The sequence below is a fragment of the Lichenostomus cassidix genome, chromosome Z (assembly GCF_008360975.1).
Source record: "Lichenostomus cassidix isolate B80296 chromosome Z, HeHo_3.0, whole genome shotgun sequence".
Taxonomy (NCBI): domain Eukaryota; kingdom Metazoa; phylum Chordata; class Aves; order Passeriformes; family Meliphagidae; genus Lichenostomus; species Lichenostomus cassidix.
The window spans coordinates 15,784,496-15,801,999 of NC_139511.1; the positions used below are offsets into that span (position 1 = coordinate 15,784,496).

Genomic DNA, 17,504 nt, shown 5'->3' on the forward strand with positions numbered 1-17,504 from the left:
TCAGTACACTAATAAACATGTGCCTAACAATCTGCAAAATGAGGCCTTTTGATGTTGTCTTTTTAAATTTACTTCTGATTTAAATTCAGGTTCCTCAAAATGAAAAGATAGAATCATCGAAAGGTACTACAGCTTTGACAGCCAGACATACACAGACTTAAAAATTATTTGATGTATTTATGATTCGAAATACAGTGTCTTTTAAATAAGGTAACCTTTTGTTACACTACTGTGCAGTTTGCTTTCACACAATTGGTTCTTTGTTGTTTTGCTTTTCTACCAGCTGAGACTTTCCCCCTAATAAATAGACAAATAAATTAATAAGTATAGCAATTTCCATATTCAGAAGTAACAGCTCTAACTTAAATTGCAAAACAGAGCCACTGTTAGTTGATGTCTCAACACTCTATGTACCTAATTCCACTGGTTAAGAAAAAACCTCAAAGAAAGTACAGGCTTCTGATCATAGAATCTTAGAATGGTTATGACTGGAAAGTTCATCTAGTTAAAGCTCCCCTGCTGTGGGTAGAGACATGTGATATTAAGGATTATATTCTCTTTTGAAAATGCACACATTGTACCTTTTCCTGGCAGATACAGGTAATTTAAAGGGACAGAAAAAAAAACCCAAACCAAAACCCAGAACAGAATTTATTTTCTTTTAGCTTTGTTTTTCTTTTTTTTTAATTTTGCATTAAAGAAAGGAACTTCATCAACATTGATTGTCATTTACAGAAAACATTCAAAAATCATGTGTGCATTATTATGAAATGCTAACAGTGTTTAACTAATAATTTACAGGTTATAAAATAAGACAAAAATCTATTACATTCTAAAGTAATATAGAACCTTTTCATTTGACAAGGATGCTGGTCCTAGAAGATTCATTATAAAAAACCCTCAATGGTCACTTTCTAAATGAATCAGGCTGTCTTTTTACTCACATACACATAAATTAGTTCAATTATATTAAAACAAGGGAGAAAGGTCAGAAGAGAATTGCAGATGTAAAAATGCTGGACGAACTCCTGGCACTGTTGAAATCAGTGAAGGGTTTGCTGCTGGTTTCAATGGAGCCAGATTTTTACCCAGTACATCATCATTCATTTGCAGTTTTGCTTTTTGCATCTTCAAGCCAGTTAAGACACATCACAGTTATTACACAATTAAGCTTACCCAAACAAAAAACCAAACAACAACAAAAAAATCACTGTTGACTCTACGAGGCATTTGATTTTAGAAAGGAATTTTTATTTGTCTTTTGAGCGTGATTAATTTTGAGTCTTACTCAGTATTTTGTAATATTGTTTATTATCATACTTCTTGACAGGCAATGCAACTCTTGTGTGTTACCAACAGTGGTAAACATGCTTACCAAATAAAAAACAACACACCCCTAAAATTCAAATTAAATTGATTTACAACAATACAACTACAGCCAAGCACCAAATAGTTCAGGGCTTGGATCCTGGGTCTTAACATCTCATTTCACTCTAACAAAATGAACTGGAAATAGGATAAAAACATTAGATATTTGAAAGTGGGAAGTATATGAAAAATCACTTCTTCTCATAATCCTAAAAGCATCTTCAGGGATATTTCAAAAATATTAAAAAGCTTCATTTAAATCTAAATATCTATCTTAATTATGTTTTTATTTTTTTATAAATTGGTAATCACAAAATACTAGCCATTAAAGTCACATTTGGATGCCAGAAAAGCATCTAAATACTTTACTTGTTATTTATGCTCCTGCCTGCATTACTGTTCATAAATTGGACATAGTTTCTTTTTTTCCACTGCGATCTTTAAAACATGCATTTGGTGAAGATCAGTTATGGCTTCAGATTACAGCTAATGAGTGACCTGACCTCAAATTTAAATAAGAAATTAAAGGCATACAAAAATATTCTGCTCATTGGAAAGAGAGAAATGTTTCTATTAATATAAGTCATGTCAGAAGGATTCATAAAAGCCATATGCCATACGGAAACCTTTTTTGCTTGAACAACTTTTCTCCAATTGTATTAGTCAAACACAGTCTGCAGGAATTATTATAGTACTCACTGTACAGACTTGCTGGGATCATGTTTCACTGACAATCCCACATTTTTTTTCCCAGTTACGAACAGAAGCATACACTAAATATCAACGGCTGGTCAAAAGGCTTTATCTATTACAATCAGTTTCCATAAAAACTGAAGAGTACATTACACTTACAGGAAGCAAGTACATAATTTGCTCTTTGATGTTTTTCCTCTTAAAAAAAAACAAACCCAACATTACAAAGTCTTATGTTTAAACAGAGACATAGAAAAAATCAGTGTATTCACTGTCCCAAGTTATTTACAGCAAAAATTACAGAGACAGCATACATAGTATTGGACCTTCCACAAGCATATATTAAAAGTAATTACATATGAAAAAATATTTTATTTGTCTTCTACATTTCTACAATACATACTCAGGTTTCTTTCTTCTTGTTTTGTTTGTTTAGTTTTTAAGTAAGTTCTTTAGTGTTAATCAAATGAGGCAGAGAGTGCAGCTGTAAAATAAGGGATTTTGTTGCTATTATGATTCCTATATTATTTATATCATCCATTCATTACGACCGAAGCAATTAGTTTAACATGGGAATTATCTCATAGCGATTAGCATAAATCTCAAAACACCCAGTGTATTTGATTTAGCTGAGTGTTGGTAACAGCTGAGAGTTCAGTTGTGCTTTATTTGTTGCCACAAGTACAATCACAGAGCCGCTCCCCAGAGTGTCCTAGAGGTCACATGGCAGTCACACAAGAGGCAAAGACTATCATGGCTAGTTCACCGGCTGTGCTACTCAGTGGCTTTTTAAAAATAAGTGCACGAATAAATCCCCATTTACTGCACGAGAATGTGTGGTCCACACTCCGTAGGGTTAAATGATTATTAGCTTTTTTTACTAACAACAAAACACCTTTTTTTGCCTGATTCTGACATTGAAGTGACACATTAAAAAAACCACAAATGTAGTGCATCTGAATCTGAATCCCCAAAGTCAACAGCCTAATGTAGTTACTTGGACTTATTAAGCTGCGTGTCTAATCAAGACAAGTATAAGTGCTTTTTTTTTTTTCCTTTTTTTCTTTTTTTTTTTTTAATAAGCTGGTTTTATCTGAACAGTCATCAACGTAAAGCCTCTTCTCTCCTGTTCTTGGTGGTTAACCATCTGCTCCTGCTTGTGTTTCAATGCAGTTGCATTCTTGTTGCCCGAATAAGGGGCCAATGTGTTCCTAACATTGAAAACTAGGAGACATTTTTTAAAATTCTCTCCAGACAGAGTCTTATATTGAACATATTTTACTGCTGTCAATGTATAGTCATAAACAAGGACCTCAGCATTTTCTTGAAGCACAAAAATTTTTCTCAACAGCAGTTTCTTCATTCACAAATTAGCAGCTATATCCAACAAATCAAAAAATATGCAAAATCACTGTGATATCTACATTAGCTGAATTTTTTCTTTTATGTTATTGTACAGAAGACCACGTGCAAAGCAAACCATTTCTGCAAGTACAATTACAAAGAAACACTTACAATTTACTTATTGCTGCTATATCCAATGATGTTTTCTTTCACTTTCCCCATGTGCTGTGCTTGAATTGTGAGGATGATGAAATTATGCAAATATAGTACATCATGTTACTGAACTCACTGTGAGCAGTATTATCCTCGCTGCCTGCAGTAACACCCAGGAAATACTTCTTTTCCAGAGCATTTTGTTCATTGCCTTACCCTCTCAAGAGAAATGAAATGCAAGAGTCATTTGGAGGATAGGGACACAGCTGCAATGTCACTGGACATCCAGCCTACCTTTTTAGGAGAGTTACTGATCTATGAGCTACCACTGTAGAAGTTTTAGGCCTCTTCACAATGACTTCTGTCTGCAGACTACATAGACAAGTGGCTTTTATAGCTGCAAACACCTTGTTGAATGGTAATTACTGGGATGCTGGGCTCACTGTCACACAGTCATGCAGGGACAACATGTGCAGGGACAATGCATGCAGGGACAACACAACTTAGTGAGAACATGAAGGAAGAAAAGGAAGAAGCTTGCTTCCTACCATCTGGGTGGAACTGCCCTTGCAGCTTGCAAGTACAGATCAATTTTGAGAAAGATGAAGATGAATCATTTACCACTCCTAGGAGCTAGGAGTAAAATGAAAAGGAGAGAGAGGCAAGGTCCTCTGACCATAAGACTGAACTTTTTAATGGGAAGGTATCACACTGCCAAGAACTTCAGTCACTTGGACATGGCTCCTAGCAACCTGAAAGATCAAAATAAAAGTTGCAATGGAATGGTTGGTAAAGAATATGATTGTGAAAGTCTTGATGCATAGGAATGCTGACCTCTCTACCTCCTGAAGCTGTCCATCAGTCTTCTAGGTGGAGTGAGTTCAGAGGATGAAGGGAGTTGAGAAACATACATACTCACTGTGATAATAGGAGCAATGATCATATTCAGAGCTGAGGAAAACCTCTTGGTTGAAGACATGGAATTAACTTAGTGACTGGCAATATAATCCACTGCAATTTATCCTTCTGTGTGTGTTCTTACAACAAAAGAAAACGTGGTGTAAAGCTAGGGATAAGCACATTTCAAAACTCTAGGAAGAGGGAGTACTTTTCACTAGCACAGTATAAAGTGGGGTAATGTTTTTTTGATGTGAGAAAGGGACTGATTGTACCATGGAGAAGTATTGCCACAGAGTCGTCGGCTAGCTGTGATTTGGTGCATCCCTGAGAGAAAATGGTAGCTGTTAGCCACTTGCTCATGTCTACTTGTTCTTTACAGTCACTTCTCCATGTCGGAGCTTGGTGCTCTTGCCACTGCTGACATACTATTGCTTATTCCATGTCTTAACCTTTCCTCCTACATGCCTGCAGCAAGTTTGAGTATGAGCTCACATTAATGGTACATAAACTGAGTACTTTTAAACTTTGTCAGTTGTCTAAATTCAGTAATTGGTACAAAGTTCATTTGCATTTTGTGCCCAAAAGGACTTTAACATCATGAGCTGATGGGTCTGCAGGACTCTGCTGATTGTGAAACAACAGGCAAAGTCATATCAAGCTGAGGAAATGCTGACAGTGAATTCAGTTTATACCAGTGTGACTTCTAATCATTGGCTTGAAAGCCTTGTCTGGGTCGTGTTCACTTGGGCAGCTCAACCCACGCCCTTCAAAGCCTCTAACATTCTCTTCCATATTATCACTGTTATATTTATGGTTATGTTTAGTAATGAAACATCCCTGAGTGGCATAGAGTGCAACATTTGCATCAAGCAGTGATTGTCATTTACGAAGCGTGAAACTTAAAGAGTAAAGAAGAGGATGGGGCCTCCAACACACTGTTCCCAATGGATGTCAGAGATAGGACTGAATTTCTACAGTGGAGGCAGAAGGTGCTGGGACGGACTGGTAGGTGCAAATACACTACTATTTTATGGACAGGGAAAAGCAAGCTGTTCTGTCTCAGGGTTCCATTTAATACATCCTTACACATAATGAATTGGATAAAAAAAATCTTCCATGTTTCAGTTTGGTCTTACGTGAGATATTCCTAAGATATCCAAAAGACAATGACAGAAAATAGGAACCACCTTCCAGCCTGGACCTTAGCTCTTCTGGAAACAGCATAATCAATGCAGAGTCAGGAGGGAGGAGGAGTGGGGAAGCCTGAACATCTTTCACATGACCTTTGAAGCACAGCTTCAGACGGGTGGCAGAGTCAACAGGAAAGAAGCCATCAGCTGCACACCTCTAACTAAACTGCCTGACCAATTTTGAGACTGCTGCAATCTCAGAGAAGCTGGCACAGCCTGGTGGTGGGAGGCTGAGAGGCTAGCACATATGAGCAGCTTTGCATTCTCTTTGTGTAGAAGCTGTTACATCAGAAATCCTGCAAACTGTCCCAAAGGGAAACACACACCCATGCAAGCTGCTACCGTGAAACTGAACGAATTAAATCGCACAATAAAGCTCATCTTCATGGGCAGGTCTGGTAGCTGCTCCACCTGCAGCACCATAACCCAGCACAGGTGTTGAAACAGCACTGGTGCCCAAGGTGCAACAGGAGAATAAACTGACCACTGTGAAACTGAGCTGACATGAACACCACAAAGCACGAAGCCAAAGCATTCTAATACAAGTATGACATCTGTCTTCTGCTCAGCAAAGCTCAGGGGCGACTTCTTAATGCCAAGGGCCTCCAATCTTGTGATGGGTTGAGAACCTTCTCTTTGGTGCTGAAATGACTCAATTTTTAGTGACTCTAGTGAGAGCCCAGTGTCTGAAAACTTGCAGAATCAATTTCTAAATGCTGCCTATCACAAGCCAATCAAAAATATATATTGCTTTTGGAAACAAGTTTGCTCAACTGAGGTGCCTTCCACTAAGAAGATTCTTTTCTAGCAATTTCCATTAGAAGGAAATATGAATCTTGGAATTAATTCTCTATATAAAGAGCAGGCAAGAGTGATATTTACAGCAAAATAAAGTCTTTGTGGTAGTATAATGGACACTGTACATCTGCTTCCTCAATGCCAAGGGTAATTTAGAGCAATATGGTTGAATTATCAGAGAGCCATGCTAGAAGTAGTAGATTCAATGCATGCTTTAAATATATGCTTTAAATATCCTTTTGTTATAGGTCCCAGGTTAAATAATCATTAAAAAATGTGTCTCACTTGAAAAGCTTGTCACTAAAAAATCAACAAACATTCAGTTACTATAGAAAGAAGATGTGACAAATTCTAGTTTTAGGGACTTCATTGAAAAGCTTCAGGTTCTATTGCGGACTACTGAAAGCCAAAACAAACTAAAATGAAGACTAATATTGTGAATTATTAAGTTATTTACTAAAATTGATGCTATTTTAAAGTCTATGGTTAACTTGAACATGTGAAATCCAATATCACGAATTTGAAATTTTGAATGTAAATGACCATGTAGGCAAAACTAATCACAAAAATCCAGCCTGTAGCATGTGTTGTTCTATACCCAGTCAATGAAGGGCACAAATGACAGAAAATTAAATAGAATATAATTACAGTTACCACAGCACAGTTCCATAAATAAATAAAGTTTGAAAATTAATTTTCATTTTCCAAATAAACAACAGTGCTATTTGCTCAAATTCCGTACAAATAATAACAAAAATTTGTCAATATTTGAAATTCTTGGTAGAGGTTATTGCCTACCAATGGCAATGATGATCTTGTATGCCAGAGTATTAGAATTTTTAGGAAAAAAGGCAAGAATCCATTTTTATTCCTAAACTATCTATTTATTCCTAAAAACAAAGATATTGCTACCTTTTAGGTCTCTGACAAGTCACTTAACCTTTTTTCTTTCATTTCCACACCTTTAAAACATGATTGTAATCATTACTGATTGAAAAGGTCATGACATTGTAGTGATATAAGAATAGTGCTTTAAGGATTAAAAGCCTTTAAGATAATGATTAGTTTCTTTTTCACTGGTGATCTCCATTTAGTTATCTTGCCTGAGAAGTAATTCAAAAATCACAAGGAGCGATTAGCTTATTTGAGAGGAGAACAACATATTCAAGATGTAACACACAATGGTGAAGGACTATTTATAAACATGACAAACCTCTTTATTAAGCAGCACTATGAACAGTAGCATTTACCACTTATTCTGATTCTGTGATTCTATGTGTTGGCTAAATATATACTTCTGATATACTGAAAAAGAATTTATAAAGTATTTTAAACAATATGTGTGTGTTCTTGTGTTGGGAAAGACAAGGAGACCATGAATCCCCTGCAGTTAAAACTGAGGGGAGTTTGAATAGTTCAGTTTGAATAGATTTTTCCCCGATCAATCTACACAAACACTACGTAGACACAGTTCATTAAGTTTTTTTTGATGTTAGAAATATTTGAAATTCAGAATCCTTTTCTTGGATTTGCCATGCAAAAAGGGCTGCAAACAGGTAAATCATCTTATAAAGGCATGTCAGTCTTAAAGTTAGAGTTGTATGAAGAAGCATCAAGAGCAATGTTTCATTATGTTACTTGAAGACATTTTAACGTAATCACTAGAGAAATGTGGTCTGAATTTGGAGCAAAAAAGGTGCTTTAGTAATTGCATTCAGCAGGATTAAGCAATTTTGAAGAGTATGCCACATTTGCAACAAAATTCTTGGCACAACTGAATTTGCTGAGCAGATTTTTTTCTTTTTTCTAAGTTGTAATGGACCTACAGAGAAACATTGATTGGCTGGGAGTCTGTACGCTTGTACCTGTTCTGGCATTGCTAAAATAGAACAAACTGTGATATTCTCTAGACTTGATTCTGCCCCAAAATACATATGCAAACTTGCAAACCAACTGATGGAAGGCAAGGGAGATCTCCATGAAGTACTTGAAATAGCCTGTGAATTATTTTCTCACGCAGAAAAGAGAAGACTGATACCAGAGTTGCACAAGGCATTATGTTGTCACTACAACAGACCATGTTTCTTCACCCACCCTGAAGTCCATCTGTGTCCCTAAGGGCTCCCTGTGACACTGCCCCACCATGAGCCTGGCAAACAGGCAGGTCCTTTGGCCTCCCTGCCAGCATGCTTCCCCTGCCCTGCCTCAGATTGCACTGGCTTCTGCATGGTTTGAAATAAAGAAACGCATCTGCTTGTGATCCTGCCTCCAGTTCCTTTCTTCTCTATTGCCTGCTTTTTCTTGTTTCTGCTCTGTGCCCTCTGCTGGCATTCCAGGAGGAGTCTTCTCTGAAAAAGTTCACGCTGTGTAAAAGTGGTGGTAAAGAGAGATGCAGCAGAAACAGAATCCCTCTTTCATAGCTAAAATGTCTGAGTTTTGTATTACCGGCAGAATGCAAACGCATTAATAATGTCTGCTAATTAAACCTAATTAATCCACAAGATTAAGTCCATGGCAGCCTTCTACTCCCCTCTGTGTTTGCCTTTGGTTTTGCAAGCAAATGCACATACAGTCAACTTAGAGACAGACGACAAGAAAGCTCCAATCCTTTGCTTCACTCCTGAAATGCATCTAAAGTAAATCCTATATATGCATACATATACACATTTATATACATACAGATATATACATACATATATGCATGTGTTTAAACCATACACAGATGTATGTGTGTAATGGAACCCATCAGTCCCATCTAGATGATGACTGTCAGAAACAGTGATAATTACGCTGTCCTTTTTAACCATGGACTTCACTCACTTTTGACTTTCCCCCTTCCCTCCTTTCCTTCCTCTTCAGAGATACATTTTAGACTTGTTATGGTTTTCACTGAGTTTACAACCTATCTTTCTAACGAGTTCAGCAAAAAACAAACCAAGACTGCAAGCTACTTTTCAAAGCAGTATATATAAAACAAAATCATGTGTGAAATCAGAAAAATGTCCATATGGGATTGTCTACATTTTGACTCCATGTTTCAGATACTTTATGGAGATCAGGTCTTACTTGGTTCACTTTTATATATGTTCTATTCCTGTAACAGTGAGAAAATAAAATAAACCCCAATCTATTCCTCTCTTCACTAAAACCATCCAGACAAGGCTTTTGCACCATTGATACATTCCTGATGTTTGATTTACACACAGCACACATGCACCACATTACACATATCTCAGGAGTGATCCTGTCATTACACACTGGCAGCTGACAATTTGACTCTGGCAAAGCAAATCTTGATTGCCCAAAGTAAATCTAATACATTACTTGGAGAGTAAGAAATACGTGACAGCTGGGTTGAGCATCCTTTAAATGTAGGCATGTGATTTTTAAGTTACAGCAGGTATGCATATAATACATACACACATACATACATATATGTATGTACATAGGTATGTGTGTGTGTCTTCCATATATGCACCATCATTTCCAAGACAGCTACAAATTTCCACATGCATTAAACTATCTAAAAACATAGAACTAGGCAGTCTAATTAGTGGAATTTTCTTAAATTATATTCGAACAATAAACAGCAAGAGTAATACTGCAAAGTACTGCTCTATTATCATGTATATCTACAATAAAATTCTAGGAACAGTTGTCTCCCAAAACATCCCCCAATAAAAGTAAATTAAAAAAAAGGTAACACCCAGTGTCCTATATTTGTATATTCATTGTCAGTTCAAAAAAGAAAAAAAAAGGAGAAAAAAAAAAGAAAAAGTAAACAAAAGAGAAAAAAAGACATCCCCACTCAGAGTTGCATATTTACATTCTTCAAACTGTAGCGGTGAAAAATAATTCTATTAGGTGCAGGACATTCCTAGTGTTGCAGTAGTGACATTTTTAATAATTTCTTCATGAAAACATTTCTTTTTGTCTTACTAGTGATGCATTCCATGACTACGTGAAAATTCTATTATCCCCTTCACTTGCAGCCAGTGGTTGAGTCTGGATTGAAAAGCTCCTTGTATAATGGAGGAAACAGTGTGTTCACTATGTCTGGATGAGATTGCTTAAATACCTGCAGTTTCTCTCCGTGCAAGTTGCAAAGTGCAGTAATTGTTGGTATCTTGGCTATTAACTGTAAGACATTAAAACAAAAAAAAAACAAGGAGGAAGGTGGAAGCAAATTTTGCATAAATTACACTTCCCAAAATGAACTATGTTAGCACTTTGCTGAGTAACTGAAAGCTAGGCTCTAAGTTTCATCAAAACCCATCCAAAGGACCAGACATTGTTCTTACCATAATAACCTAAAAACAACTGCCCCCAAAGTTTTAACCAAAGGCCAAAAATGCATTTAACAAGCAACACCCCCAACAAGTATTTTTTATGGCAGTCTCATTCTTTACAGGGTATGAATTAAAATTATTGGTATATTGAACAAAAAATGGAGTAAGAAGAAACAAGGAGAAGAGCCAAGCAAGCTAATCTGCTACGCATGGCAAGCACACAATGCATTACTTTAGCTTACACTAACATGGCAATACATCCAGAAATGGCTGCAAAAACCAGACCAGTCATGTTTGAGGAGTGCTTGGCATTTAATTTTAAGCACTTACCTTTGTCAATGTCTCCTCATCGAGGTGGTTCTTCTGGATAACATGTTGAAGTGCAAAGTAAATCTTCTCCTGAAGCTTCTGGACCTTCCTTGGCTCTATTAACCAGGCTCGATCTGAGGAAAAGGAAAACAGGAGGTAAAGAATGCACAAGTGTGGGGCATGCCCATGGTGCACACAGGGTACTCTGCTGGCAAGGATTCACAGGAATTGTAATTCTCACGAGGAAAGACTCCATGGTAATTAAGACATGGTTTAAGAGTCAAAGTGTCTTAACCCATTAAAGGATCACCTGAGCACTTAATTAACATATACAAAACATACAAGAACACAGTGCTGGCTCTGCATATCTTTGTTTAAAACAGGATGTTAGGGATAAAGATGGGAATAGAAATGAAACATGGCTCAACCATTTTATTATTCTCTGTTGGAACAATCAGTGTTCTGATTTCATACTGGCTAGGTGATAAACATGTCATGTTATCTCAGTGTCTTAATGTATAAATAATAAACATACTGATCAAAACAGTTCTTTGAAAATAAGAGAATATAATTATTTAAACATTAAACTGTATCTCATTATTCACTAGGCTATCATTTTGTGACAAAATATAATAAAAAGAAATTGCTTCCTTCAAAAGAATTTCTTTAATAATTCAAAAGAATTGTAAACTGCAAATTTCTCATTATTTAAAAATGTTCGCTTTTTAAACAACACAAAATGTAAGATTATCTGGAAGAATAACAGCTACAGACATAGTTATTTTAGAACCTATTTGGCTTCTGTTGGACTCAAACCCCAGGTGCAGGAGGTTGTCCTTAAGATCTGCATTTTCACAAGTCTTAAGTTCTGGAGACAAACACACAGAAAGAGAAGTAGCAGACCCCAAGACAATCCAAACTGATTAATGCTGTGTGCTTGTACCACCACTGAACATTCTGTTTTCCCATACTGCAAACTGGTTTTTGACTCCCTCAATCCAGACCAATTCTTGGCTATAGATTTTGGCATCCAAACAGGAAATAAGAAAACTTCTTTTACCTCAGGCATGAGTCTTCATGTACCAATTCAAAAGTTCAGGAAAAACCCTTTCACTTTTCTTTCATCCATCACTAAAATAAGCTAAAAAAATTATTTAAGTGAACCACTTCAATGAGCACACATGCCACACAGGCCAGAATTAAACAGTGTTTCATCACAAGATGAGCACAATTCTGCCATTTCTCTGACTGTCCTTGGCAGGGGTGCATGAAAAGAGCTGACTGTCAAGTACTGTGAAAAGAGACAAAACCAAACCTCAGCTACTTAATGGAGGATCAGGAAAAGAAAATAGTAGTTTGCAAATCTTAGATAATCATGTTCCCAGAAGGTAAGCCAATGGATCCTGTGCCATCAGTGGCCACAGAAACAGAATTAGCTGAGAGCATGTGCACTTTCTACATTATTGTGTAATAAGCACACAGTAATATTTAAACTTCACAGGTTAGATGCCAAACTTTATGCTATTGCAAAACTTGGTCTTTCAATAGAGTAAGTTAATGCCTATTGTGGCAGACTGGAGCTAGAAAGATCTATCACAGAGACCAATCCTTAAACGTTTATCTTTCTGTCACAAGGATAAGCTGAAAAATAGACTGAGGTGGTTGAAGGACAGGTTTATCACTCACTGTCATGAAGCATGCTGCATATTACGCGAGAGTTCCAAAATTCATGAAAATTCTAGGTAAAACTTTTAAAACTGATGTTAAGTTTGTCTCCCAAAATGTGGCTTCTACCACCTGAACACTGTCTGTAAATTTGGCTGGAATTTCAAGGTAACTCTAGCTGTATTCAAAAAAGTGCAGGGAAAAGTCAATAGATCAATGACCACATATAAAGAAGCAGCAACTCAAATAATGTACTTTTCCTCTTGGGTTTTGAGCTTGTGTATCTTTGAAGACTGCACAGTCCACTAAGCTAGAGAGCAGTGCAGGAAATAAGATGAGAGACAGCTTACAAGATCTGCTTTTGCAAAAAGGAAGATGGAAAGAAGGAACATGGCCAGCCAGAATTTCAGGAGAGGCACATGGGGGTAGACATGTCCCTGTCTTACCACATGGCTCTTCTGCATGTTTGCAGGTAGAGATGCCTCTGCAATCTTTACTGGAGTCATACAGTGTTTTAGCTTCTGAAAACAGAAATCAATTAGAGAATCACCTTCAAGCAGTGTGGTTATGCCCACCATTAAATGGAAAATCCAGATTTGTGCTCTGAATTAGATAAAAAATGACACTGGGCTTTGCAACTTTGTGAAACTACTGATTGATGTTAGTCGTTGATGTTTTTAGGCCCCTTACTCCCAATGGTTCCTGTAAACTGCCTAAATATTGACATCAAGGCCACAAGAATCACCTTTCAGGTGGTGAATTCTGTAGAAAAGAAACCTGAATATGATTACTTCCAACAGGCAATCTTTGTAAGCTCATATTAGTTGATGAAAGGACTGGTGCAGGTACTTCTGTGAAGCACTGCTTTATTTTAAAATTTTTACATGTGTTCATGTGATGAAACTCTCTATTGTGAGAGAACCATAACATCTAGTGTGGAAGGAAATATTTCTTTCTCTATGATTTACTGTTACTATTTTTGTAAGAAAATAAATGGCAAATTTCAATGTCAGTTCATTCTGGACTATTTTCTCTGTCTCCCCACTCTCAAATGTAGCAGCCCAGCTGAAACAGCAGTTACTTACACAATCCAAATTTGCAGGTTTTTTATGGAAGAAAGATTGCTATCACTCAGGCATATGTTGCTGCAGCCCATCATTTCTTTCTTCTTGTGTCTTATGAGTACTTAGACATGCTCACAGGCTACAGAAATAAGCAGTCTGCAAGCACCAAACACTTCTGTTTTTTAAAATTTCTTTTTAGTTAAAGGAATAGGAGACACTCCATGTATCCTCTTGGTTGCAAACTAAAAGGACTTATGCAGAACTGCAGAAATTAATCAGAATTTTGATTCCATCTAGTTTTCCCAGAAGCCAACACCCCCTGTCACCCTCCCAGCTTTGGTCTTTTCAGACTGAGGAAGGAATGATGGGCAGAGACCCATCAGAACATTGCCAGGCTGCTGTCCCAGAGAAAGTGGGGACATCTGGGGGATAATGGAGAAGCACCTCTCATCCCTACACACAGCTGGGACACCTCTAAGGTGGAAATGGTTGATGTTTGGGAAGTTGTATTTGCAGTATTTTGGCCTACCACCATGAAGAGCCACTGGATCAACTATTTCATCTCTGAGCAGATGATGGCAAGAACTGCTCAAAGTGAAAACAAAAGGAGTAGTCTTTTCAGCTGGTGTCATTAATGATATGAATAAATGTGCTGACACCATCTGTGATAGTCTAATTCTGACTAACATGATCTCCACCGAAAAGGACAAAGTGACCTAGAAGAAGTCGTTAGCAGAAAAAGCTGGAAAAATAATTAGTAGTGGGGCTTTTTATAAGGCTTTTCAAGAGGTTACCCTTAGATAAAACTGTGTCTGCATTCCCTGAGGCATATTTAAAAATCCCACACTAAAGTGTGAGCCAGTTTACTAGGTACACCTTCTGAGTCAATTTAATCACAGAAGTCTCCTCTGTGGTCAGCCAGACATTACTTACTTAAATGCATGCTTGCCTGTGCAGAGCCATGATATCTGAATACATGAAAAGGAGTATGTTGCTCTTCGACTCACTACCTCTCACCTGGAACTAAGTTCAGACAGGACTGCACACCAATTTTTACTGCTTATGCTCTCATTCTCACAGAAACAGCCCATCATAGTTACAGACTATATAACCTACTCAGGCTGGCTCAGTTTTGTGCTCCCTGAAAAGGCTAGGAGGAACTTGCACCTCCTGAGTAACATGCTTCTGTTTATGTGGTCTGGAAGAAGGCCAGCCTGCACTGCTTTTCAGCACAATCCTGCTCCATGTTACACTTTGCATCTACTTCCAGTGCATGTAATTCCTCATGGCCTACCAAAGAGAGAGTGAAGTACATTTGGGTAATTCATGTATTCTTCCACTGCTTAATACATTGCTTAACATTATTTGATACAGCCTAAACAGATAGGTAAGTATGTAGAAAGAGATGGATAAAGAGGAAAAAAAATCAGCGTGGTGTTTGGAATGAAAAATTACCTGGTGATATCAGAACAGCAGATGAAAACAAGGCAATCTCCTCCTCAGTCAGCTGTAAGGAACATAAATTCTTTGCAAAGTCAAACGCTTCATTTACCAGATCATCAGAACCTGCAGACCAAAGAGGACAAAACCAATGCTAGAAATCAGCTCTTTAACTACTGGGGTTGTTTTGCAGTCAGAAAAACTTGTGACTCAATTTCTGTACTGCTAAAGCAAGTGTTTTTTATTAACTACTAAAATTCCACCTAACCTGAAAATGGCAGTAATACATACACTGAAGTGAAAAAGTTATCAAGAACTAGGATCAAGTACAAAAATTGCACTGACATCTTAGAAAAGAGTGCTCTTTTCACACTGAGGAAAGAATTCCTATTTCCAAACAGATATTGAATCTAAGGAGGATGAAGGACTATCCCTAAATAACTTTCATATATAATTTTACTAATTAACAGTACTAATACTTATGAAAATTTGCAAAAACATCATAAAGAAAAAAACAAATCCCATTCATAAATGCTTTAAACTTGTGAAGAAGTATTATGTTAATGATACACACTAAGAAAGATATATATCTATATGATAAATATACATATTTGAATGATATATCTCTCTGAGTTTGGTCCTCAGTCAATTTCTGATAATATCAGTCTGATGGATGGGCAAAACACAAACATTTCACTATGAACATATCAGACAGCACTCACCATCATGTTGAGAAACAAAGTAATTTTTTCAATACACAAATTTAAATGAGTTTACTTAACAGTTTTAGGCAAACCAGTATTTTAAGTCCTTGTCAGTATTTTGTACCAGTTATTCTAGTCTCCTCATTGCTGGGGTTAAAATTGTCTTCTGCAGGACACAATTAGTGGGAGGCATTTGATGTATCAAGTGTAACTGAACAGTGAAGATAAAGGCCTCTGCCATAAACTCATGGTTTATCAAAACTTCAGATGGCAAGAAATCTATTACAAAAAACCCTATTGCTGCTCTTTTTTTATTAGAGAAAAACACCTATTCTTGCTAGCAACTAATGGAGTCATCTTTTTTTTCTTTTTCTCTTCCAGCCTAGAGATTTGGAGACTCAGGGATTCAACATTTAGTGAAAATTTTCATTGTGGATCACTATTTTTGTAAAGACAAATTTTTTCTGTGTGGCTCAATGCAATTGGTTGAAAAGAAGAGCAACATACCCAAAGCTTTAAACATTTGCATCCCTCCATACTTTCCTTCAAACAGAACAGTATTGTTAAGTGGGTTGAAGGCACGGCACATTCTCACCAAAACCACTTCCAAGCAGCCTATCAAACACAAAGAAAAGCAAAGGTACCAGATATTACTGCCCAACATCAGAGCACAGGAAATCTCAAGAAGGTATTTAGGAAGCCATAAGTCCATTAAAAACATCAGAAAGGACAGACACTCTTTGAAGACATCTAGATTACATGCCTAAGAATAAGAGAAAAAATACTTCTGTCTGCTTTGAGTATAGAAAGGTGCATTTCTGGTCCAGTCTAACCACCTTTCCTTTAGGTTGACTTTTTCATCCTCTGCAGAAAATTAGCAGCCTGGACTCAATCTGCATTTAGACCTCGGGCAAATAATTTCAGTTTGAAATACTTTAGCCTGAATATTAGACATTTATTGAAACTCCTTTTTAATAATTAAACTATTTTCTTTTTTTTCAATAAAAAGCAGCTTTACTCAAGGCATATAAAATCCCAGCCTATTTTGGCCAGAGAGGGAAAACATCACAAAGTGTTTTTAGAGAGAAAATAAAAGTTAAAGTGCTGTCAAGAGCACCCCTAAAAGAGGTTTTAATTCTTGTTTTGTTTCTCTTTTTTACTGGTTTTTGAATAGTGAAAGGAATGCTTTTTTTTTTTTTACTCCTTATCTTTGCATGTTATTTCCTAACAGCAAAAATATGCAGTTGGAGAAGTGGAAGGAAAAATGTTAAGATCCCTTAACTAAATCCAGATCTCCTGTAAGATGAACTCAGAATCTGAGATTCTTCTGCAAACATGCTTTTGAGACAAAAGTCCTCATTTTCTAACTCCTGGGCAGCATTAGCAGCAAAAGAGAAAATAAAACCTTACATATTTTTACATGCTATAGCTTAACAATGTTTTCCAACAGTAGTGTCAAATAAGTATTTTCCTGAAGGTGCAGGTGTGTTGTGTTGCCAGTCAAAAGAAGGAAGTTTCCTAGGGGTGCACTGGTATCTGCAGAATTTTCAGAATTAGTATGAGATTAAAAAGAACAGTTTTTGTGCT

General features: G+C 36.8%; 1 protein-coding gene across 1 annotated transcript in view; it reads right to left on the bottom strand.

Moving 5' to 3' along the window:
* Window positions 1-1,229: 1,229 nt before the first annotated feature.
* Window positions 1,230-17,504, bottom strand: part of RORB (RAR related orphan receptor B) — a 139,949-nt gene continuing 123,674 nt past the window's right edge. Inside the window, exons 7-10 of the mRNA XM_085042113.1 lie at window positions 16,425-16,532; window positions 15,229-15,339; window positions 11,066-11,178; window positions 1,230-10,584 (exon numbers count right to left, since the gene is read on the bottom strand). Coding sequence (XP_084898239.1) covers window positions 10,429-10,584; window positions 11,066-11,178; window positions 15,229-15,339; window positions 16,425-16,532 — 488 coding nt within the window. The 3' untranslated portion in view covers window positions 1,230-10,428. The remainder of the gene's footprint in view (window positions 10,585-11,065; window positions 11,179-15,228; window positions 15,340-16,424; window positions 16,533-17,504) is intronic.